Source organism: Dermacentor variabilis, chromosome 1, assembly GCF_050947875.1.
Source record: "Dermacentor variabilis isolate Ectoservices chromosome 1, ASM5094787v1, whole genome shotgun sequence".
Classification (NCBI taxonomy): Eukaryota; Metazoa; Arthropoda; class Arachnida; order Ixodida; family Ixodidae; genus Dermacentor; species Dermacentor variabilis.
The window spans coordinates 132,094,982-132,119,032 of NC_134568.1; the positions used below are offsets into that span (position 1 = coordinate 132,094,982).

The 24,051-nt window shown below is 46.7% G+C and overlaps 1 protein-coding gene across 1 annotated transcript in view; it reads left to right on the forward strand.

Annotated features, from left to right (window-relative positions):
• Positions 1 to 22,441, forward strand: part of Lim3 (Lim3 homeobox protein) — a 156,732-nt gene extending 134,291 nt beyond the window's left edge. Inside the window, exons 2-4 of the mRNA XM_075695803.1 lie at positions 12,561 to 12,735; positions 17,815 to 18,290; positions 21,372 to 22,441. Coding sequence (XP_075551918.1) covers positions 12,561 to 12,735; positions 17,815 to 18,290; positions 21,372 to 21,613 — 893 coding nt within the window. The 3' untranslated portion in view covers positions 21,614 to 22,441. The remainder of the gene's footprint in view (positions 1 to 12,560; positions 12,736 to 17,814; positions 18,291 to 21,371) is intronic.
• Positions 22,442 to 24,051: the final 1,610 nt, after the last annotated feature.

Genomic DNA, 24,051 nt, shown 5'->3' on the forward strand with positions numbered 1-24,051 from the left:
AGGATCTCTCAAGATCTCTCATAAGAGGTGAACGGCGAATACCTACTCTTCCTCCTCTTATCATTCTCCTCTTTCTCTTTGCCTCTTCTCTTTTTATTCTTTCTTCTAGTCTTTACTGCTCACTACTAAGCATTTTTAGTCATTTGTAATCAATTGTGGTCATTACAAGCCGTCATTAGACACGCTTGTAATATCATAGTCAGTAGTAGTCGTTACAAGTCATTTCAGTCATTATTGGTCATTACCTGTCATTACTAAGCATATTTAGTCATTTCTAATTAATTGTAGTCATTACAAGCCGTCGTTAGATATGTTGGTCATTTCGTGGTCATTAGTAGTAATTACAAGTCATTAGTAGTCATTACTACTCATTAATAGATATTTATAGTCATTTCTAATCAACTGTGGTAATTAAAAGCCGTCATTAGACATGTTGGTCATTTCGAAGTCATTAGTAGTCATTAGCAGTCATTATTAACCTCTACCAATCTCTATTATAACGTTATCATTCGCTAAATGTCACTATCATTCATTTTTCATTCTTTAATCTGTCTTTAATCTGTCTTCATATGCGTGAGGACACCTCGTCGGACACTGCGGCGGTCAGATCTGCTGGCCTAGAAAGGCTTTCGCCCTAAATGTAAGCGGAACAGCAGCACATTTTTAGGGCAAGTTTGATAGCGCATATCTCCACACTGGTGTCCTTCTGGATTCATTGCAAGTGGATACGCCTTGCAAACTTATCGGCTATCATTCGTAAATTGCAATATATGCCGTAAAGTAATTAATTCAAATGATAATTGGTGCATTTTCATTCATTAGTTTAATATGTGCTTCGATGTCTCGTCTAGGTAAGGTCCGCCTCTCAGAATAATCCGGCTCAAGGACTAGAATTACATTATATGCAACAGGCTGTTTTTAAAGATCCCATAAAACTTAAAAATGACTACCCTGTTGATGGCGTGTCGTACGCCACGGATAGAACATGGTTTGGTCATCTGCAATTGTTTCTCTGAAAACGGCAGTTGGTCTCTCTCACGTTTTCTCTCCTGTTAACCCGTCGAATGTTCTGTATACTCAGATTTTGGCTGCACTGTCATAGTTTCGGTGCGCGTGTCAGTGGTGTGTAGGACCACGTGGCATCCACCTCTGGTTTCCGTGACGCATCTAGCCACGGCCGGTCAGATTTCGTCGCATCCGAAGTTACGCTACACTTTATTTATTTTTATTTTATTTTGTACATACTGCAGACCACATTGTGGTCCTTGCAGGACGGGCAGACATTGGGTACAAGACATATACAAGATACGTTCGTATACATTCATTGCTCACAAACATTTAGTGAAAAGGATCACAACACAATACCTAAATCAATTAATGGTGCAAACAGAACGATGAAAAAAAAAAAGGCAAGGGAAATTGCACATCAAAGGCAAGGGAGTTTGAGAGCCGAGGACCTGCCCCGCTCATTCAACAGGAAGAACACATTCTATACAGAAAAAAAAAAGACAACAAAAACTTACATAAAACACAGTCACATATTGTAAGTGGCGGGCAGCGAATTCCATTCAGAAATAGTTCGGGGAAAGAAGGAGAACTTATAGCTGTCTGTCCTAGCATAGATAGGTGTCAGTGTATCCGGACGATGGTGTCGTGTATACCTAGTGGAGAGATGACTTACATATAGTGAAGGGTCCAAAGCCAATTTGGGATTAATTAGATTATATAAAATGTCTAGCCTGTGTTTTTGTCTTCTTTGTTCAAGCGAAGGAATATCGTTAGCCAACATCAGCTCTGACGGGGAATCCAAACTTTTGAACTTAGAATAAATAAAACGGACAGATTTTCTCTGTATTCTCTCAAGTTTGTTAACATTGACTTTAGTATAGGGATCCCATGCAACGCAAGCATATTCAAGTTTTGGCCGGATATAGGTTAGGTAAGTGAGTAGCTTAACGTTTGAAGGGGCATTTCTTAGTTTGTGTCGCAGATAGGTTAGCTTCCGAAAGGCGGAAGAACATGTGTTGTCAATGTGAAGGTTCCAAGGAAATTTATTAGTGAACGTTACGCCAAGGTACTTGTAACTCTCAACTTGCTTTAATGAAACAGATCCCATTTGATACGTGTATTCCAGGGGATTCTTTTTATGCGCTATGCGAAGAGAGACAGTTTTATCTATGTTCGCAGCCATGCCCCATTCTTCGCACCACAAAAATATATTATTCAAGCTAGAGTTAAGTTCCTTCTGATCATCCACGGACTTAATAGTACGGAATACAACGCAGTCATCTGCAAACAGCCTTATTTGTTTTCCTGGTTTGACGACGGTAACAATGTCATTAATTACATTTTACATTACATTACACTTTACATCTGGATTCCAAGGGAAGGGAAGCGTAGCAGGGGGCGGCAGAAAGTTAGGTGGGCGGATGAGATTAAGAAGTTTGCAGGCGGGACGGCATGGCCACAATTAGTACATGACCGGGGTTGTTGGAGAAGTATGGGAGAGGCCTTTGCCCTGCAGTGGGCGTAACCAGGCTGATGATGATGATGACACTTTACATTACACTTGGCTCACAAATAGAACTGGTGCCATTAAACGGTGACGTAATTACTTAGTTGCTGCTGTCAAATGAATTCAATTGGGATGCCGTAATTACTAGACCGACAGCTATCGAATTCACAAGTTATATCTTGTGCTGTTTTCTGTACGAAAAAGAAGCGTTTTTTTTTTCGACTGCACGATTTTACAATGGCATTCCGTGCGGACCAAATAAATTTTACATACTGAATATGATTTCTATCGTACCTTCGATTTAGTTGGGCTTCAGCTGTTTCTGAAACGCCCGCCTCGCGTTTTTATTATATATATTTAACTTTTGTTCGTAGCAGTGCATATTAGTGTGCTTGATTGGAATTTCAAAGTGCGATATACCATTCTTCCTCAAGAGAAAAATCTAACACGCATGCGTTTGAATTTCAACCAATGAAACCATCGCTTTTTTGTGTGTGTTCATGATTCATTTGTCCCGTTCGCTGAGGTTTTCTTTCTTTCGCCTTCTTTTTTTGGCGTGATAGTACATATAATTCACTTGTTTGTAACAATGTCGAGCATGGGCGAGCTCCAGTTTTTAACTACAAATCGCTACAATCAGCAAAGCTTTATAACTTAATAGCGTGCGCAGATGATCATACGCGCCTAGTTTCCTTCTGCTGAGACTACGTTGCAAATATTGCCGCGTGTTCTTCGCTCGTGCTCTTTTTCTCCTCTTTGTTTGCATTTGCATGCTATCTACGTCGTCGCGCTGTTATGAGCCGTGCGTGCTTTCGGTATAATATCGTCATTACGTGGCGAGTTTTCCAGCTTCTATCACGGCGGAATCAGTGGCGATCTGATGCCTTCGACTTAAAATGTGAAGTATTTTGTATTGGCGACATTTAGCCCAATATGGTATACACATGCGCCAGACAAGGCCAAATGACAAGCGAGACTTGCCACATTGGGTCAGTTTCCTTTCTATAGGGCGCCTGGAAAGCTTTGGTAACAGCTATGATGGTTTCGCATTCTAGTAAGAAAATAAAGCCAGAAATAACAGGACACCATATCTTACAGAACATTCTTTCACTATGGTTTAGAAAGACAGAACGCTCAACTAGTTGATAAGGATTCATACTGCAAAGAAGGGGTGAAGCGTGCGTACACGGACACAAGAGAAGAGAAGTGGACAACCCGAACGCCGACTGTCAACTGAAGGAAGCACTGAGGCGAAAAAAAGAAGACACAAAACTCATCTGCGCATGCTTTGTATCACCACGTGTCAATCGGGTACACGCGCCGGTCTACGTGAGAGGTAACTGTTAAGGCATTCTTAGCATTTTAATATGGCTTGTTCGGAGACAATATGAGTTAACATTTGGATCTGCCTTTTTTTTCCGGCGTCACATTTCCACGACGTGACTCCCTTACAGTATGCTGGAAATCACAACGAGATTTCTTTTAAAGAAAATAAATGGTTTTATCGCTCGTTTATTGTGACCGAGACTAGACGAAAGAGAGAGAATAGTCGTGGCGCCATTAATTTCATGTGAACACAATGCACAGCCGGAAAACGATCGCTAATTCAAGGTGGCGGGGCGGGTGGCTACCGCCGTACTACCTGAGACTCCTTTTTATGACTGCGCGCTGTAATTCGACATCTTTTTATTTCCGCCAAAGATAGACGCGAATAACAGCGCATTTTTTCCCGAGCAAATACTATAAAGCCAAACATATTAAATTGCATTTTGTAGCTATTACTTCAAATGCGGCAGTCAAACTCGGCGCTTTAGCGATTAGAGGCCCTCACATGTACGCTTCGGCTCTGAAGCTATGGCTAAACAGCCCTGAGTCCCTACTATCAGTCTCTGCTGTAAGTCTACTGCAGGTCACTGCTTTTGGCCGCGTCATTCGACCGGACTACCGCCTACCATGCTCACCGTTCTTGACATAGCTGAATGTATATGTGTATATTATGTATATATATATTTGTTTCGAGGGCATGACCTTGCGCACTAAACAGTTCGTTCGTGACTTGACGTTCCCTGCGTATATCTGCCAGCCAATGCCTGAAAGTATTGAAGCCCACGGCCTTGAAGGCAACTACCATAATAGTTTTAACCACGGTGTTCACACTCCGCATATTCAGTGACAACCGAAGAGTACAGTGGGAAATAAGCCGCTGTCCTACTCAAAAAGCACTTGTTATATAACGCGTCATGAAATTTGCTTCGTCACTTCCGTGACGTCAAGGCTGAAGCGAACCACCGTTTATGCCGGCGCCGCTCAGGAACTATAGAGCCGGCGCGGTGCGGTTTAGTGAGTGGAGCTCGTGCTCAATTCCTATAGGTTGACCCCGAGCACACAATCGACCCGTGGCAGCACATATGCACAAACTCTGAATTATCCGCACACTAGTTCAGCACGTCTCTAACGTATCTTTTTTTTCATCCCGTAGGGCCGGCTGCTGCTTTATAAACAAAAGGGCTCCGTCTTTCTCCTGACTCTTTCCAAGCATTAACTTAATTACATTGAGGTTTTCAACGTCCCAAAACTGACCAGTCCGCTATGAGGGTCTCCAAAATCGAGTTCTCCGGATTAATTTTTACCACCCCGAGTTCTGTAGCGTGCACTACAATGCACGGCGCACAGGCGTTCTTGCATTGCTCCCCCCCCCCCCTCTTCGTAATGCGGTCGACGCGACCGGGAATTGTAACCGCGGCCTCTCGCTCAGCAGCGCAACACCACCGCCACAGAGCCACCGTTGCGCGGCTTTACCGAATACGCAGCTTAAATGGATACTAAAGGACGTGCACTTTATTTACCCCTTAGACTACTAAAATATCCTTGCAAAACTCTATTTTTGTACACAAGGAGAGAAAATGTGTATTACTAACAATTACAAATACCAATTCCTAACGAATATTTTCTTGAACATTCTGCTGAAACCGCGGTGCGGGCACTGTCGTGCCCGCGCCGTAAATTTTTTTCCATGCAGTAAATTTTTTCGCGCAGTAAAAATTTTTCCATGGCGTCGCTGAGAGGTTGGTGCGGGAACTTCAAGGTGGTGTCATCACTCATCTTTCGATGTTCCGTGTTTTTCTTTCTTACCGAGCTCGCTCTTACTACGAACACGCCGCGGTAGCCCATTGTCTATGGCGTTACGCTGCCGAGCTCGGGGTCACGGACTCGATACCGGCAGCGGCGACCGAATTTCGATGGGGGGCGAAATAAAAAACCGCTCATGTTCTTATAGATTCAGGTGCACGTTAAAGAACCCCAGGAGGCCGAAAATAATGCGGAGTCCATCAGTTCGGCGTGTCTAATAATCATATCGTGGCTTTCGGCTCGTGAAACCCCAAAATTTCATCAAAGTAGATCAATTCCTACCTTAAGATGAACTTCCTTGTTTTATTTTGCAGAAGTATAACTTACTAACGCGTTTGAGCGCTAAAAAAGAAGTTTACTGATAGTGAACCTATACTTGCTTGTATATACACGTCAATGCCGGCCGCAGAGGTTCAATTACTATAGTGTTTTGCTACCGAGTACGAGGTCACCGGTTCGACTTCAGGCGGTGGTGTAGCACAAATATGTTCGTGCATTGATATTTATGATCATTTCTAAGAACCAGAGGGAGTCCAAGTTTAACTTCACTGCGTTTTCAGCGCGTCGTTTTTCTCCCGTTTTACCAACTTGGTTCGGTTGTTTCTTCTCTTGCACTTCAAATTTGCGGCCCTGCATGCATTCAACAGTTTCGCATTCCTACTTTCATTGCCCAGCATTGTTAGCTTACGTTGCTTTCAAGTAAAGTTGTATGATGCTGTAACACTGTCCAGTGTTATTTCAGTTTGCTGTTTATTTCTTTAAACGCTGTTTGGCCTCTACGAGTCTCATGAGATTGAATGTATACTGAGGGTAAATAAATAAATAAATAAATAAATAAATAAATAAATAAATAAATAAATAAATAGTTTAACGGATCTAGTGCAAATTCTCAGTACTCATGCAAAAAGAAGAGAGTCAGTCGAGAGCGATCCCGTAAAGGCTAACAAAAATTTCCAAATGCCAGCCTTGATTAGCCGACGCCGGAGTCTTCAGAGTTCCTTAAAGCTTGCAAAAGTTAACACGAAGGCTGTTATCAACCTCAAGAAGGCCGGCTGCAGCGGCATTCGCCCTCTACGAAAAGTCGTTTATTGCAGCTTTGGTAATTAGTTCGGGAACTTACCACGCTTCAACTCTTTAGGCCTCTCACCAGTACACACATAAGATGTACTCGCGTCGTCCTAAGTTGCTTCTGTGTCAACCGCTGTATATGTTCTCCGAACTGTCACTGACATTGAAGCGGCTAAACAGCGAACGTGCACGAAGAAATTATGGCTATGTCTTCCTGACTCTGTGTACGTCTTTCGTGCTAAATTTTCAAGTGCACGTTTGCGGTCACTCGTGCTAGCACTTATAAATCCCATTCCATTACTAACTCTCACACGTGACTAATCAATACCTTTTTTTACATCCCAACAGCCATAATATTATTTCATTGGTGCTTTATACAATGCGTCTTTCACGATGGTACTGAAATTTATTACCTGCGCAGCGTCACCGAACCCCCAGCTAAGCTACACGTTCTGTTTCGCGCGGGGTTTCCACGGCTCAACAGTGAGAGCGAGTGGGACATCGTGTTCTCTTTTACGCAGTGTGGCGGACGTCTAGCGAATACGCTGTTCCGTCGAATAGCTGCTTTCGTAGTGCGTGCCGATTAAAGATACTGGGTGGGCTCGACTGCGTTCCTGCACCAAAGTGGAACACTAAATATGTCAGACTGCTAAATAATTCTTTGCAATTTATCAACACAGCTCAATCGAATGTTTCGATTTTGTGCCTGTGACGAAACCTGTTGTGTGCACGTTATATCCTCACCTCCCTGCTCCTTCATCTCCGCGGTTAAGTCAGCATGTCACTGTCAAGAAAAAAAAAAGAAAATGAAAAGTGAAAAAAATCTACTTGGTACAGTAGTGGCCCTTCGGTCTGCTAAGACAAGCTACCAGCATGGATCCCTTGTGGAAACAGTCGCGTTGGGAAATTCATCGTGAGGTCGGTTATTGGCCCTTCCGTACGTATCTGGTTTACACACAGGAGGGGTTAAAGGAAGGTCAGTGGGGGCCCGGGCGACCCCCAACAAACTGTTCCGCCCCCTCCCCCACCTCTAGGACATGATATGCCGGCACTCACCGTCGATAGTATTTAGCTTGCAGCCGACCCATCCTCCTCGCTAGTTGTCTAAATTTTTGGTGTGCCCTCTTCCCCCCCCCCCCCATTTTCCTGAAGCTGTCCTGGATTTGCATCTGGAGGGATAGCACCACAGCGAGCTTGTGTCGAAAACTTCGCATTTTCACCGATGGCGTATTTTTGATAGCTGCTAAGATAACTATGAACGTATGTGACAGGAGAGGACGATGCAAGAATCTCTGCAAGCCGTTGTAAGAATTTCGTCTAAAGATAATGGGAAAGTAAGAATAATAATAATGGGATAATGACTAGAATGAGCATTTAAACTGAAGCGATGGAAGTGTTCGGTGATAAAGTGCAATCATCAATAAGATAACGATAAGAATTTTAGAATAGCCGGCTCTGATGTAGCCCTACCTTACTGTTTCTCAGAAGTTAATAAACAACAAATAATAACACTAAGCATTTGAACTGAAGCAATGTCAAATGTTAATACTGGGCATGCACGCCATCGGTGTAGACCACGAGGACTAAAAAAAGAAAATAAAATTGAAATAATCGAGAGGAAAAAAAAAGAAGAAATTCACGTTTTAAGGGGATACTTTACTGCATTGGTTGTAGACTACGAAGACCCACTACAACTGTCGACTTGCGCGGTTTAATACTTGTAGCGCCAACGTCATCCTTCTCTTTTTTTTTTCCTTCTTTCTTTCTCTTCGCGCTCCGCGGAAAATGTACGGAGCAGCGGACTTTCGAGGCGAAGCGTCACGCATCTACGATCCGCTCGTGCACTTTGCGCGCACTTGCTCCCCGATGCCTCCCCGCCTTCTTTCTTTTTTGCCTCCCTTTATTCCCGCCCCATGCATGTTCTCTTTCAGCCGTCGAGCCACACGGCCAGCCGTCCGCGTTACACCGGAGGGTGTTCGGTCCCACAGTGATGTAAAAACCGGCGCGGATGCCTGCAAATGAGCGGCCTGCACCGAGGGACGTAATTCAGTTTAGGCTTGTTTGCTTATTCAATTACGCTAACTGCCTTCGCCCCCTTCCTCTTCGCCACATCCCCCCCCCCTTTTCTCCCCGTAATTTGTGATTACCGCCTTCTAAGCGCGGGTTGCCCTTTGCTGGTGGTCCTCCCGGGCTTTATCTCCACCCGCTTTACCATCGAAAAGTGTCCCCTCAATCGGAACGATCATTCACGGCCCTCTCCTAATGCATAGCCACCAGCACTCGCGCTCTCTTTTATACATCGCCCCTCCTCGCCCCCCGCCCCGGCATTCCAGTCTTCCATCCACTCTCCTTCCTTTCTCTATACTTTACATTGTCCCTTTTTTTCTTTTTTTTTTTGCCGGCTTAAACACTTCGATCGTCAAATTCACCGTTACCAGTTGCGCCCTCTCGCTTTGAGACAAGAAGCAAAAAACTATAATAATAATAACAATAATAATAAGAGAGAGAGAGAGAGAATTGCAATGACGCGGTCTCTCGATCATCGCCGTCAGGACTCGAGTGTTGAGCATATTGACATTTGCAGTTAGTCTGACGCCCGAACAAGAAGACACTGCTCGTTGACAGGCGGTGGAGCCCGAAGGGCCACGAATTCTATTTCTCCGCCGAACCGAGACGACGGGGGAAACGCGAGAAAAATAGAGAGAGGAGAAACAAAAAGAGGACGCTTATGTGTTGGGCAAACGCCGATGTTGACCTTGTTTTCTTTGACGCACAAAAATAAGCGCGAAATGAAGGCGGGGGGGAGCCGGGGTCGGTATTTCCATCACCGTTGAATACAAGGACGGAAAACATTCTCCTTTGGAAGGAAGAGCTACCGCTAGACAAACTCCCCTCGTTGTTCTTTTCGGACTGAGCGTTGAATAACTCTTTGTGCTACGGCAGCGCTGGCTCCGCTGAGCGCCGTGTTTGGCCTTTGGGCAATGCTCACAGAGCGGCAGACTTGATCTAATTAAGGAGCGGCGGGGAGAGAAGCTGCCCGGAGCGGTGCCCTCTCATCGTTGGGCCCGGGGCTAACAAGGTGGCCGGCAACTCGGCACGTCACTGCGGCTTCGTCCCCGCGGCGCGCGCGGCGGAACGAACCGCGGAGAGAAGATTATGTTGCTGTCGTCCAGTGCCGAGTCGTTGATGCCGCGACGACGACGTCGGGGCCGCGCGCGCTAACCGGATCAGGCCCCGCCGATTACGCTTGCGGTCTCGTCGTCTAGCCGAGATGGGCCGTCGTCGCGGGTGTGCCCCCTTGCGGATCCCGTCAAGGGGTCGAGACCCGTCTCGCAGTGACAACTCGTCTCGTTACGCCCTGGCTGGCACCCGCCTTCTTCGGTTTGCCGCCTGTCTCTCGCTCTCTGTCTCTCGGAGAGTGCACTCGCGAGAAAGTGACATTCCACCCTGCTGTTTGCTCTCGTTACTGTTTCCGAATCGCGCCAAGCCAGGCAGTTCTTGTTATTATACACTCATCTCTGTCCGTAGCGTTTCACTCAGCGTGCGTACCGATCGCTAGTACTTCCTAATTCCTAGGTGTCTCCTTTCTTGTGTATGTTTCTGTGAGTGTGTGATAAACATCACGGGAGAGAAGAGAATTGCTCGTGGCGTACGCAGATTTTCCGACTTGACGAGCGAGCTTGTAATTGTTAAGATGCGCTTAACAGCAGTGAATGTGCCACAGTTTTTAACGTATTATTGCAAACTTTCTGAGACATTTCACGTGGTTTGAAGTTTGCGAATTTAGTTTAGCAAATACGGTTTGTGCAACTTCATTCAAGCATAGGTGGAAGCTAAGCTGTGTAGCGTGCTTAGGTACGGTCTCCGTTTTAAAGTATTGTAGCTTGCTTTCTGAGAATCGCCAGAGAACGCTATTTGGTTGTGTAGATGCCACTTCGAAGATTCCTTATGCCAACAGACTAACAGGTGCGTCTCCAAAAGAGTGAACGAAAAGGGCAGAGCAGGCATGCACTTAAATATCGCATTAAAGTTTGTAAATGCTGCATCGCTAGGTACAAGTTCAGTGAAATAACTATAATAAGGGGAAGTGGTAACGTATTCGCGCGGAACGCGCCTCATGCATCTCAGTGTTCTGGTCAGTTATTGCCCCCTGTTTGTCAAGGGCAGCATATGTTACGATTCTTCATCGCTGTGTCTTGCAAATGCTTTTCGTTCTGCTCAGCACGTCGGGGACAAGTTACCCCAACTCGCCTTCCCTAACGAGCTGCTCCCGGTACAGCGGTAAATAGACGCTTACGCAAGATGAAACCGTTTCTCGCCTGGTTTGTCGAGCGTGGCGAGTTGGCATGCCCGCCCGAAGCACGTATACCTAAACGCACATTTTTTTTTCTTTTTTTTTTTCTGACAGGCTTGATCGCAGTTGGGTGGAGCGATTTGTTTTACTAATGAATCACAGTCCATTCCCTACTGGCATGTGTGATTACCAATTACCAGGCAGACGCTCATCGCACGGAATGAAGAAGCATATATAAACAGTCGTACTCGAAAACAGTCACCAACTGTCACTGTATGCGGCGCACCAGCCTGACAGTGCCGGACCACATTGCCACACGCTCGCGGTAATAGCACTTTGCCGCTAGCACTGTTGTTCTGCGGGAAAGCTCTGCGTTAAACTCGAATGTTTTGTATTGGATGAAGGGCGATGAAATCCCCAATCAACCATTTTGTTTGTTTCGTCCATAACTGCGGCTGGCGAGCCTTTGGTATCGTTGGATAAAACTGTAGCCAGCAAAGTTGTCCCTGGAGTTTCATGTGTACTTATATGTCGTAGAACTGTTTAAATCAGTATTCAACTCCCTACTCAAACCAATAGCGCTAATTACAGCAAGCAAACTTACACTATCTAAAAAAATATAGCTTTGTTTGGTCTCTAGTTTTTTTCAGAGGTTTTTGGGCTATCGACAATGCTGGTAGTTCATGAACTATGCGCGAAGCGTCCTTATTCACACGACGTAAGATGCAGCTGTTGATTTGGGAATATACATGTGACTCTCCTTTGCTTCACGCACAAGACTTCATACTGCTCCTAGCATTTATTTATTTAATGGGAATGTAGAACAATTGCCATAGCGCACACGGCACTGAGACGCCGTCACTGCGGATTCCGTATTCGCGGAAGCTGTACTGTATCTGGCGTTCGAGCACAAATTTTACACGCAGACGTATATCCGCGCATCTATTTGCTTCGTTTTCATCTCATAGATAGCAAAAGACAAGTACTTTAGTGGCACATCCGCACTTTTACGTTTACTGACTTCCGCGACAACTCCGCGGAAATCAGCGACAATTGTCCCAAGTTGGTCAATACTAGGCTTCGGTTTTACACCCTACATGCCACGAGAAAGACAGGATAAAGCAAGGCAGAACCTGCCCTGTCTTCTGCGCCACTCGTACACTAGGGGATATGCAAAATACTGAAAGTAGACCTTTCCTCACTATTAGGTCGCCCTACACACAGGGTCGCCGACTTGCCGCTCTGTACAGCGTTGAGCCGAGGTTAGATTTGCAAACAGCGTGGATGTAGCAAGGAAGAGCTGCTTGGCCAGGATAGTGGCACCAACGTGTGCCCTCCTACTCTATTTCCCCATTTGGGGCGATGTCTGCCATCTCGTGGGGGTCAAAACAAGATGTGCGAGGAACAGCACTTGCACGATTTCGAGTACACCGGTAAGCGAGAGTCCTCTCATAGGGTGCGTCGAAGAGTAGCTTTACTCTTTTCCAGTGACTATACCGCACAGTGCAGCAGTTTTGTCAGCTCGGCATTTCCGCTCTCTGTGTATGTGTGCAGCGAGCATCCCTAAGTGCGCCGGCTGCGAGAAACCCATCCTGGACCGGTTCATCCTCAAGGTGCTGGAGCGGTCGTGGCATGCGCGCTGCCTCAAGTGCGCCGACTGCCAGGCGCAGCTGGCCAACAAGTGCTTCGCTCGCAATGGGCACGTCTACTGCAAGGACGACTTCTTCAAGTACGTCTAGCCGCTTTTTTATCGCGGGCTTAGTATGCCGTTTAGTCTGTCAGCGTGTAGTGTAAAGAAAGGCCACTTCGATGTAGCCATGTTAAGCTTATTCCTTGATGAAACGAAAGAGGAAGAAAAGTACTCTGCATGGCAGTGCATGTTCTTTAGAGAGATTACTGAAACGGGCGTCTTCACTGCCGCTGATCTTTCTCGAAACCGACCCAGCGCACCGTTTTCTTTTTTTTTTTTTTTCACTCAAAAGCCGATGCAAGAGGAGGGTTACGGAAAGCTTGCAGTTCAATGGATACTTTCGTAGCCACCGAGCGCAGACAAAAACGTTGTGCCGATCTTATCTTCCATCCGATTACGATTTCGTTTTGGTGAACGATAGTACTAGATAACTACTGGCCCTAAAAAGCGTAGAGAGCCTTCATGTACGTATGCGTTGCAGTACGTGAGGTACCGCATCCGGGTGTTATTTACAGATTGTATAGCCCACGGACTGTTTATAGACATTCCATAGACAGTAAATCTTTACAAGGCCTAAAGTCTATGTTGGCCACATAAATAATTCAGAGAGTGAAGGCCTCACACTTTCAGTAAGTTATGTGTAATCAAACAGAAAAAGATATATACAGAGATAAGTCAGTCTGTAACATGTTGCACAAAGTCTACAGATTGCATAAATGTATATTTATAAAAGCACGTGATGGACATGGTGTTCTGTACGGTTAGCTTTTCATTTTTCGACACTGAAAGCCATCGCAAGAGGCTCCAACTCGGCAAAATGTGAACAGTGACTCCTCCATTGTCGCCGTGAGAGCGACAGACGAACATACGCAATAAAAAGAAAGAACTCGAGAACAACTGCACTGTATACACATTGTTTTAGTTCACACTGCTCTTCTCGATCACACCTATTGTTTCTTTTTCCATTCCGTGTCACGCTACGATGGAGCACGCAAGGTGATAACGCTTGTCGCCTTTTCTTTCTTTTTTTTCCCTCTGCCTCCTTCTCCTCCTTCTTTCCCAATAGGACGAGCGCAGTTCGAATGCTCGAAGGGAGGGGTGGGGTATCTGCGCCGCGCTCCTCCTTCCCCTGCTGCTGAATCCCCAGGATCCAGCGTGCATTAAAATGATTACTCTTCCGTTTTTCTCGGTGTCGCCCTTTCTATATTCCTTTCATCTTCGTTTATTTTCTTTAACGGTATCCTTTTGTCTACGTTTTGCAATTGTTTATCTTTGTCTCAGGTCTAGGCTCTGCAAATGTTAGACAAACAACCGTGCAGTCACATGTTCGCAGCTGGAAGGGCTGCAACGGAAGCAAGCCTTACGAAGGCACAGGAACTACGAGAAGTAAATAAGTTAGAACAAAAACAGAATAAGAAATCTACGCTCAGATAGTCTGAAATGGCAAGGAAGGGGCTAGGAGGGGTATTATTTATAGAGGCTATTTCTTTTCTTCTCACCGGGCTGCAGCAGGGGTCTTTTTATTCTGTAGTTCGTTCCCGCTCCGTCAAAAAGGCGGCGCCGTTGTTTCGTTTTCTTTTCTTTCTCGTTTACTTTTTTTTTTCGCCGTTTCACGTAAGCCTACGTGGCCGTCTCGCAGCGCGCTCTTCCTTGCTCTGCGTCTTACTTTGTCTTACGAGTCGCAGCTCTGCACCAAAGTGAGCGTCTGCTTGTCGGAGACGCTGCAGAAGCGTTAGTTTACGACCCACTAGGTACGACGGAGAATTTGAGCCGTCACAGCTTTCTCACCTGTTTTTTTTTTTTTATTACTCTTTTAAACTGCACTGGCATTTGCGAAGAAAGTGAACATCTTTCGTAGCACCTCGACTGTCCTTTCTTTATTTCACAAGAAATCAATATACTTCTCCTTCCACTTCATTCAGTTTCGCTCGAAACTGGCGGCTGTGTGCGGATGTATTCGAGCAACTTATTTTTCAGTCGTCATAAGGTAGGACGATGTCATGACGAAGGACGCATCACAGGGAACTTCTCATTCATTAAAACTTCTTGCTTAGGGTGTTTGTAGCGGTATACACGGTAAGAAGTGACGCGAGAGGAATATAGACCACAAAAAGGCAATAACCAGCCCATCCTGTCCTTTTCTCTTTATGTCCTGTCTGCCTTTCGCGTTAGCATGTGTCCTGTGGAGTCTGTGAGACTTAATGATACGCCAAGCGAAACATTATCTTCAATTTATTTGTTTCGTTTTTTTTTCTCTTCTTTCTTCCTCTCTCTCTTGTTTGTTTGTTTGTTTGTTTGTTTGTTTGTTTGTTTGTTTGTTTGTTGAAGCAATGAAGATCATGATGCGAAAGATGCCCAGTAACTTGCATGTCCGGTAATAAGATCGACACAGACCACAGGGTCGCCGAAAAAAACTGAATTTCTTCGTAATTAACGTGCATAAACTGAAATTGACGAGTACACTGGAAAGTTGGCAATGCCAAGTTTGGACTGCAGTCCTGAGTTTCAAGTTGCATTCACAGACAGATAAAAGAATCGGCTTTATCGCGCGCTCCCTGGTCCGTATACTTTTGCTCACGGGTGTGCGCATTGTGATTAGTCAGCGCTATGTATATTAGAAAGAGTCAGATAACAACTTAAATGTTCACAAAAGTTGGCGAAAGTGAACTGTAGTAATTCTCTTTCTTATATGAATGTTCGGCAACCAACCACAGGTTATGGCTTTTGAAACGTGAAGAAAATACTATAACTTAACGAAAGAAAGTAAACGTTACTGTCGGCACGCATATCGCCCGCATACATCACAACGCACCCTCATAACGTTTTCTTTCTTATTGTTTATTATTTATTTGTTCTTTTTGCTTCTGGGGGGGGGGGGTAGTGGAACGGGCTTCAAGGAGGCCAACCAGTAGGCTTTATTTTTCTTTTCTTTTTCTTTTCTTCGCTCTTTTCAGTAATGCGATGTCCTCGCGAAGCATGGTAAGATTACTGGGCAAGCGCTGTGCAAAGCGTTTCGATGTGCTCAAAGCATCGTGCCCTCGCCCTATGGAATCGTGCTAATGCGTGCCTATAGTCACGTGGCTTTCTGGCACTCACACGTCCTGCCTGGTAGTGTTGAGGCGGCGCGGATGGTGGGTCGAGGCCGGGCTGCGCGGAGATTAGAACGATGATGTGCCGCGCTAATCCGCAGAACGGATCAGCGATGCCTCGCACATCCGCTATAAATAACCGCGCGAACAGCGCCGCCTCCGAACAAAGTCGCGTGCATGCCAGGGTTGGGATGCGCACACTACATATACGGGCTCACGCGAAACGAGGCAGAAAAGCAAAAGAGAAACGAAAGCGGGAGAAGACAGAGCGAAGGGGGGGGGGGGAGGCAATGAACGAGGCGGTCACGCGCCCAACGGAGCGTGGCGCCTGCGTCGCCATCTGCCGCGTCGAAACGCTAGCTCCAGAGCGACGCTGCGGTTTGGGCGCGGGGGCGGCCGCCACCGAGTCGGCCAACGCTGCGAGAGCGCCGCCCGGCTTCCCTCCGTCCGATCGCTTGGCGGCGCAGCGCGCGGACGCCACCCTCCCTTTTCTGTTTATGGGGCTGGCGCGTTTACACGTCTGGCTTCCTGCTCTGCGTGAGCGCGCGCGCGTGCTGGCTCTTGCGCAGGGGCCGCTTTGACGCGTCCCAGCGCCACGCGTCAGCGGGCCGTCGCGAAGGCCCATCCGACAGCTGCGCGTGCCCGTTCGATCTAGCAAGAACCTGCGCTCGCCTGCGTCATGCCCGATGCCGCACGAGTACTATGGCGCGCGTAACCGAGCGCCTGACGGCACTCCTTCGGTTCGTACCATGAGGTGCGCGCCTCTGCGTTTACGCAGCGACCAAATATGACGCCTTCTTTTTCTTCTTAAATTGTTTTTCTTTTTCTATTCTTTTTTCTGGTTGGCCGGCACCGACGTCCCTTTCACGCTACACTATTTCCGAGCTGTAGAGAGGTGACAGAAATGTGCTCCTTGTGAGTGCCGACTAAAGCAGATACGCTGTGGGATACGGTTAGAGAAATACAGCGCCACTGTCATTGCGCGGCGTGAAGTGGAGGAGCCGACGCCGAATTACGTTAGCACGTTACATGTCGCTTGACGCGGGGTACATTTGGCGTGGCTACGCGGGAAATCGTGCACCCAAACACGCTTGAACAGGTGGAGAAGGATCGTGTGGCGCCCTACGCAGTTCTATATCGGCCCCTCGTTGTCAGAAACTCTCTGCCTAAAGGGTACCTGCACCTGCTGTCGTTCTTGTCGACCGCTGTGAGAATTGAAGGCCAAAGCAAGTGAGGGCAGGGTTTGAGCAAACTTATCGTTGTCTGGTGTTAAAACGTTGGGCAGGTAAGCACGACGTCGCGGCATTGAATCCCGGCCACGGCGGCCGCATTTCGATGGGGGCGAAATGCGAAAACACCCGTCTACTAAGGATTTGATGCACACTAAATAACTCCAGATGCTCCAAATTATTCCGGAGTCCCTTACTACGGTGTGCCTCATAATCGGATCGGGGTATTGGGACGTAAAACCCCAAAATTTTTAATTTAAACCGAATTTTCCCTGTCACTCATTTTCTATTTGTTCGCCGTTAATTACATTTTTATTCCATTTCGTGCCCGTAGAAAAGCGTCAAATTCGTCCATTGTAGGTGTGCAATACGGTTCAGAATGTTATAACAGTATGCTGCAAGTATAGAAGGCCTACGTAAATTCACCTTTCATTAGCGGGCTATGCACAGCGCTGCTTTGGCCATGAAAGCTGCTCCGAACAGAACTGGTAAGGAAGGCAGCAACTCGCTTGTAAAACCAGCATTTTTCCCCCATATGTCTCAGCAGCCACAATTTTGCGCACTAGGGGTACTTGTGGTATTTCATCAAACATTCGTTCACGTGTAGAATTATTGTCCATGTGTTCTGCTAATGACGCCGATGTGGTCGCGGGGTTCAAGACACGGTTGAAGTGAAGGCGTAGCTAAAGCACCATAATTGCAAACACGCATAGCACCTAGCCAACGCTTCGCTGTAGTTCAAAGCAAACCCGCGTGTGGTACCTGTACCAGATGCTGGATAACGGTGCACTTCCGCGCAGGCGATACGGCACCAAGTGCGCTGGCTGTGAGCTGGGCATTCCGCCGACGCAAGTGGTGCGCCGAGCGCAGGACAACGTGTACCACTTGCACTGCTTCGCCTGCATCTTGTGCAAGCGGCAGCTGAACACGGGCGACGAGTTCTACCTCATGGAAGACAACAAGCTGGTCTGCAAGGCCGACTACGAAGCGGCCAAGGCGCGCGAGGGCTCCAGCAAGCGGCCGCGCACCACCATCACGGCCAAGCAGCTGGAGACGCTCAAGAGCGCCTACAACAACAGCCCCAAGCCGGCGCGCCACGTGCGCGAGCAGTTGTCGCAAGACACTGGGCTCGACATGCGCGTCGTACAGGTCTGGTTCCAGAACCGGCGCGCAAAGGAGAAGCGCCTCAAGAAGGACGCCGGCAAGACCCGCTGGGGAGACTTCTTCCGCTCCTCGTCCGGCGCCACCATCAAGCGAGACGTCAAAGACCACCCAGGTATGCACAGCCTGGTCTGATACCTCTTCTGACTCAGTGCCGATTGATTGATTGATTGATTGATTGATTGATTGATTGATTGATTGATTGATTGATTGATTGATTGATTGATTGATTGATTGATTGATTGATTGATTGATTCTCGCATCTGAGCAGCGCGAGAAGACGCGGTCACTTCGTTAAGACACAGAGAGGAATAGTGGTGAGAGCACAGCTGGCAGTACTAATGGCAGTATCTGCTGGTAGTACTGCCAGCGTGTGTATTGTAGATAAGTGGTGTATGCGTGAATGTCTAGTCTGCATGTTCTCGCGCTGTTTAGCCTTCAGAATGTCGTACCAACTTGCCTTTTAAAAGGTCATTCCACACCAAATCAACCAGCGTCTTTTTTTTTCAACATCACAAATACAGGTGAGAAATTTTCAACATATTTTTTTGTCCTGCCCAGCTGAGCTAGAAGGCATCAATCAACTTTTTTTTTCAAAGGCACATTGTATGATCGACTTGTTCAAATGGTGTGTATGGCAAAACAATGAAATTGTGTAGCTTGCCAAAATAGCCAATTTTTCAAATATTTGAATACCTTAAGTGCGTTTGGCAGCGGCAAAAGCGAGTAAAATTTCCAAGCCTGAATTTTTTTTCATAACGCAGGAAAATCCAGAAGGCGCTAATAATTATAGAATGGTAGCTCGGTTGACATGGTATATAGCCAAAAACATCTGAAGCTTTGAAGGTTTAGCCGATCGCCTTAAAAAAACTGTAAAATAAAATTGTAAAAATAATTTTTCGAGTTTATGAAACAATACATTCTTGTAATTTCTCATATTCATAGCAGACATGTAGAGCTATCTAATGATGTATCATCTATATTTCTCGGTTGACCACCAAAGTAGCATTTTGACCTTGAAAGCGAAACTTTTTGCCAAAAAAAAAAAACTGAATGTTACAGCTATTTCTCAGGAGATATACCAAACCTTCAAACATTCAAATATCTTTCGGTTATACTATCTAAAACGTGCTACCATTCTATATGTAATGTGCGCTTCTGAATTTTCCTGCGCTCCGAGGAAAAAATTCAAACATTGCAATTTCATTCGCTTATGCCGGTGCCGAAAGCACTCGAAGTATTCAAATATTTGAAAAATTAGCTATCTTGGGAGTCACACCACTTCACTGCCTTACTTACACAACATCTGAATGTCTGCATAGCACAACATGCCTTTGAAAAAAAAATTGATTGGTGCTTTCCAGCTCAGCTCTCGAAAGTGTAGGCAGGCGTTGTGTCCCTCCCGGTGGTAGTTGTCGGCTTGCTCACTCCCTCTTTCCTTTGTGTGTTTGTATGTTTCCATATCTAATAATAATAATAAACAGCTGGGCAAGAACAATAAATATTGGCGAAATTGCTAGAAATGTTTTGGCAAAAACTATATATAAACGTGGAGAATATGTTTCTAACTTCATAAAGCACATGGAAATTTTTTCGACTATATCTGTGACGGTCGAAAAAACGTTGGTTGATTTGGCCGTGGAATGACCCCAAATTGAAATAGCTCGCGCGGAGTTCCGCGGTAAATGGCGCTTGCGACGTGCACTTCACGGCAATGCTGTGACGCTGGTGAATGGTTAGGGGCTACCACCTGCACAGCTGACAGGGCGCCTTTCATTCGAATAAAATCAAACAAGAAAACATTTGAAGTAGCCTTATGCAAAATAAATCAGTTATCAATATTGCAGAAAAGTGTCGTATCCCTTCATGAGCCTAGTCTACGAGCTGGAACGTTAAAGACACGCTAAAGGACCACACTTAATCAACTTATACCGGTGTGCTTTCAGAATCTTGTTCCTAAAACATGATCATAGCCAACATTCTCCCCGGTGGGAAAACGTTGACTATTAGACGAGGAAATCAAGTCCAAAATCAAGTCCGAACTTCGCGGCTGCCTAGCCTTGAAACAGCGCTCAGGGGGTGCGATCGGAGATAGTTCGGCACGTTCGTTCGGTTACCGGCGCGCGCGATTGGCCTGCTGCGCGCCGACGTCGCCAGCCGCGGGGCGCGGCCACGGTTTTGGTGACGTCAAAATGACGACACGCTCCTGTCAATCATCCTCCCGCCGAGCATTTCGTCTGCTAGGTGCCGAACCCGACGGGAGCTGGGAAGTTTGGAGCGATCATACGGCTTCGCATGGCGCGTCTGGTGGATTGGATTGGATCCAACAGGCGGCTGCGGCATGGCACGTTTGAATCCAATCCATAGTTTAATTCGAGAAAATGGCGCTTCCGTTGGAAACTTAGGTTGTTGCGCTGGCGTTTCTAGAGGAAGGAGGAGAGCGGGTGGCGGTGCGAAACGCGTTTGAAGAAATTGCAGAAAGTGAATTCCGGCGTCGTTTTTGTTTCTCGAAACAAATAATTCGTTGGTTGTACAGAGAAATCGACCCCGTCATCGGTGCCAGCGAGCCACTGGAATGTTATCGCTGCCTCTTGAAAAGTACGCCACTCTTCCCGTCGTTTTCTTTTGTTTTTCTTCTCGCTATGTGCGACACCACCTGGGGACGACGCACAGAAACTAATAGTTATAAATTGCAGTAGTCACACGTACTACTATTTGAAAACGTGTTTGGGCTTGAGAAGAAAAAATTCATTTTTTTTTTTAGATAAATATTTCATTCATTTGGAATACGAGAAACATTTCGTTTTGTAGTATACTGTCCGCAAGCAGACGACAAACGACGGAAGTAAACTTCCGGGGAGGCCACCGCTTCCTGATTGGCTGTTCTCTCCGCCCTGCTGTCACAAATTTTGCATACTGCAACTTTGTGACGTTGCAGCAACTGAACAGAACGCGTATCGAACAAAATATCTCCGATCGCGCCCCTGCTGCTTAGCTATGCCAACACAGTAAAGATGGTGAAAAGTTCTCTGCGCGTAACTAACTGCGAACTGTTAACGAAATCGCGCCCACTTGCTTTTATTGCCAACTCTGAGCTGTACATACGCGCGTTGCGTTCACCGCCCGGGCTCCCTGGCTCATGGCGTCCCTGGCGCTCGCGCTCTGTTTCCTTCCACCATGCTGGTTGCCGCACCAGAGGACTCTGAGCCGTTCGGGCTGACCGGCAGCGACCCTGAGGGCTCCCCGGGCCAGCAGTCGGGCCACAGCGGCGCCTCGTCCTACTTCCCGGCCAGTCCCGGAGGTCAGCTGGGGCCCCACTTCGGCCTTCCCAGCGACCAGTTCCCGGGTCGCGGAGACGACACCTACGGCGAGTTCCCGCCCAGCCCAGCCTCGTGGCTTGAGGACATGGACAGCACGCCTTCGTCGGCGAACTTCTGAGCCCCGCAGGACCGTGTAGCGGGGTTAACCCAAGCGCGCGCTATCGGCGCGGTTGACGCTCCCCCCCGGTTTCGTTGTTCCGCGGCTGGCGGCCGCGCGGCAGTCGGTGCAGTCGCGAGGCCCTGCGCTCAAGGCGACAGTATACCAAGGAGCGTGCGGGCGGCCCTGAGCACTGTCCCCTGCTGCTGATGCTGCCAGTGTCATGCTCACGACGTGAGCAGGGTGCGGTCGATCTTACTCTGAAAACTCTCGAGGTAGCAATTTCAATCAGAGCTTAACTGTCCGCAGCCAGGGCCACTGTATGCGACACTGGCACGACCTCGTTGTAAAGTATTTGTGCGTGTAGCAGAAGCAGTTTGCGTGATGAATACCTGGCGAAGGGCACACTCAGGTACCGAGAAGTGAACGCGTATATGGGATGGACGCGCCTCTGACTAGGGCCCGTTCAGCAAAATTCTTTTTCGTTAACAAGACACCTAAGAAGAAGAAAATATAGAATGTTTGTTACCTTTCATGACACTGTTTTCTTTTGCTCACTTTCATCTTTCAATTCCCTATAAAGAGCGCTGCCTTTTCTAGCGCAGCTACGAGAATAGGCAAAAGGAAAGAATCTGACTTGTTGTAAAATTTAGCTCGCTTTAAAGAAATGCGTGTTGTATGTAAGCACCAGCCAACCCACTTGAGAGCACGAACTGACATACACGACCGGGCAACTGCAACACTCAATTCAGTTGTACGCTGTTCCTGTAGCAGGTGCGTCGTACTTGTCGATCCGCATATTCTTATCTTGAATGTGTCTGACCAACTCGTAAACGTTTTCCGTGTCGCATCATGGGGGGGGGGGGGGGGGGGGGCTCATTCTGTAAGTGTCCACCTAGTGGACATGCCCATTTTGTCTGCTGTTGAAGTTCTGATTGGTTGGGCTGGGGTTCGCGTCAGAAGTAGCCAGGCGACCCCAGCCAAGCACCAATTCAGCAGCAGACGAAATAGACATGTCCACTTAACCGGACACTTACAGAACAACCCCCTCCTCCCCTCCCCCCACCAAGGTTCAATTGAGTTGAACATTTCACGGCACCTTGGAAATCACAGGATGGTTTAGGACCACATACTCCCATCGTTGCCTACAGAACAGCTAGTTTTTAAGTTACTGGAAAAGCTGACACAATATTAGGAGCGAGTCGGTTTCTCAAGCCAATAGAAACAACAGCAGTGCTTTTCGAAAACCATGTTTTTTTTTCTCTCACTCTTTCTGTTTTCTTTTTTTATTATGGTAGCATGAGCGGATGAAAATAAATCTTACGGGTTGGCATCTCTTGAATTGTCACAGACGCAAGAGATACAATGATGGCCAGACTAAGTAAGTTCGGTCAGTTAACAGCGCACTTAATCTTTAAATGCTCGCTCTGCGGTTTTCAATTCACTTTAGTTCGATACAAAATTAGTGATACCATGGGATGCTGTTATCTCCTGCGCTCTCGACTCAATAAACCAGTGTTGCGGCTTTTCAAGAGTCAACCTGCTTATTTATTGGAGTTTGTAAATACAGAGATTGTCCTCAACGTTTTAATTATTAGCTTATTCCAGTGTAGCAGAGAAGAAATGTAATTTGTCAGTTTAGATTGCCCGCCTCAGAAGAGAGTTTGCGAGTAAATATGAATAGTAACTAAACACTATAAAAAGGCCTCAGAGGTATGGTCAACTACTCGAGCACACCTCGGCTCCCTACACGAACTGTAGGGGAGAAAACGGAGCGCACATTTCTAAATCATAACGTACACATGTTCAGTGTCTTGAAAAGGGGAAAATCCAGGGCTTGCTGTGATATCAGATTTCCTTTCATGTAATATTTTTCCTTGTCATTTCTTTGTCGTAGTCATCTAGTCGTTGCATTACGGGTCTTTTTACAAGCAACAGTGTACGTCAACGTCAGACAAACAAACGTTTTTGCAATGAACGCGCAAAATAACAAACAAAGAAAAAAACAACCAAGTCGTGCCGCAGGACCGGAAATGGCAAATCTCAAGCTATTATGACGACTTAGCCAGGCACCAATGACGTGGCAGTGCAAATCTGTCCCTTTAACATGCATATGAGCCTACCCTACATTACGCGGGCTCTCATCTAGCTAATAGTTAAATTCACTAGTTAATCTGGAGCATCCGGTCAGATTTCGCAAATCAGGATATTCCAGCGCAGAACAAACTGATCCGCGTCGAATCATCGCTGAAGTTGCCAGCTCCGGAAGCGCTTTCTTTTTTCTTTTGTGGAGTTTTGCAATAATAAAGACACCAGAGTAATTTTAGTATCCCTACTTCAGTCCACCCACCAGTAGTGCACGACATTCTTATCGAGCCTCGCGCGGGTACAAAATACAGAGGCATCATGACATACGTCATGCAAAAGAAAGTACAGTGTTGCGGACCATTGCTTACAAA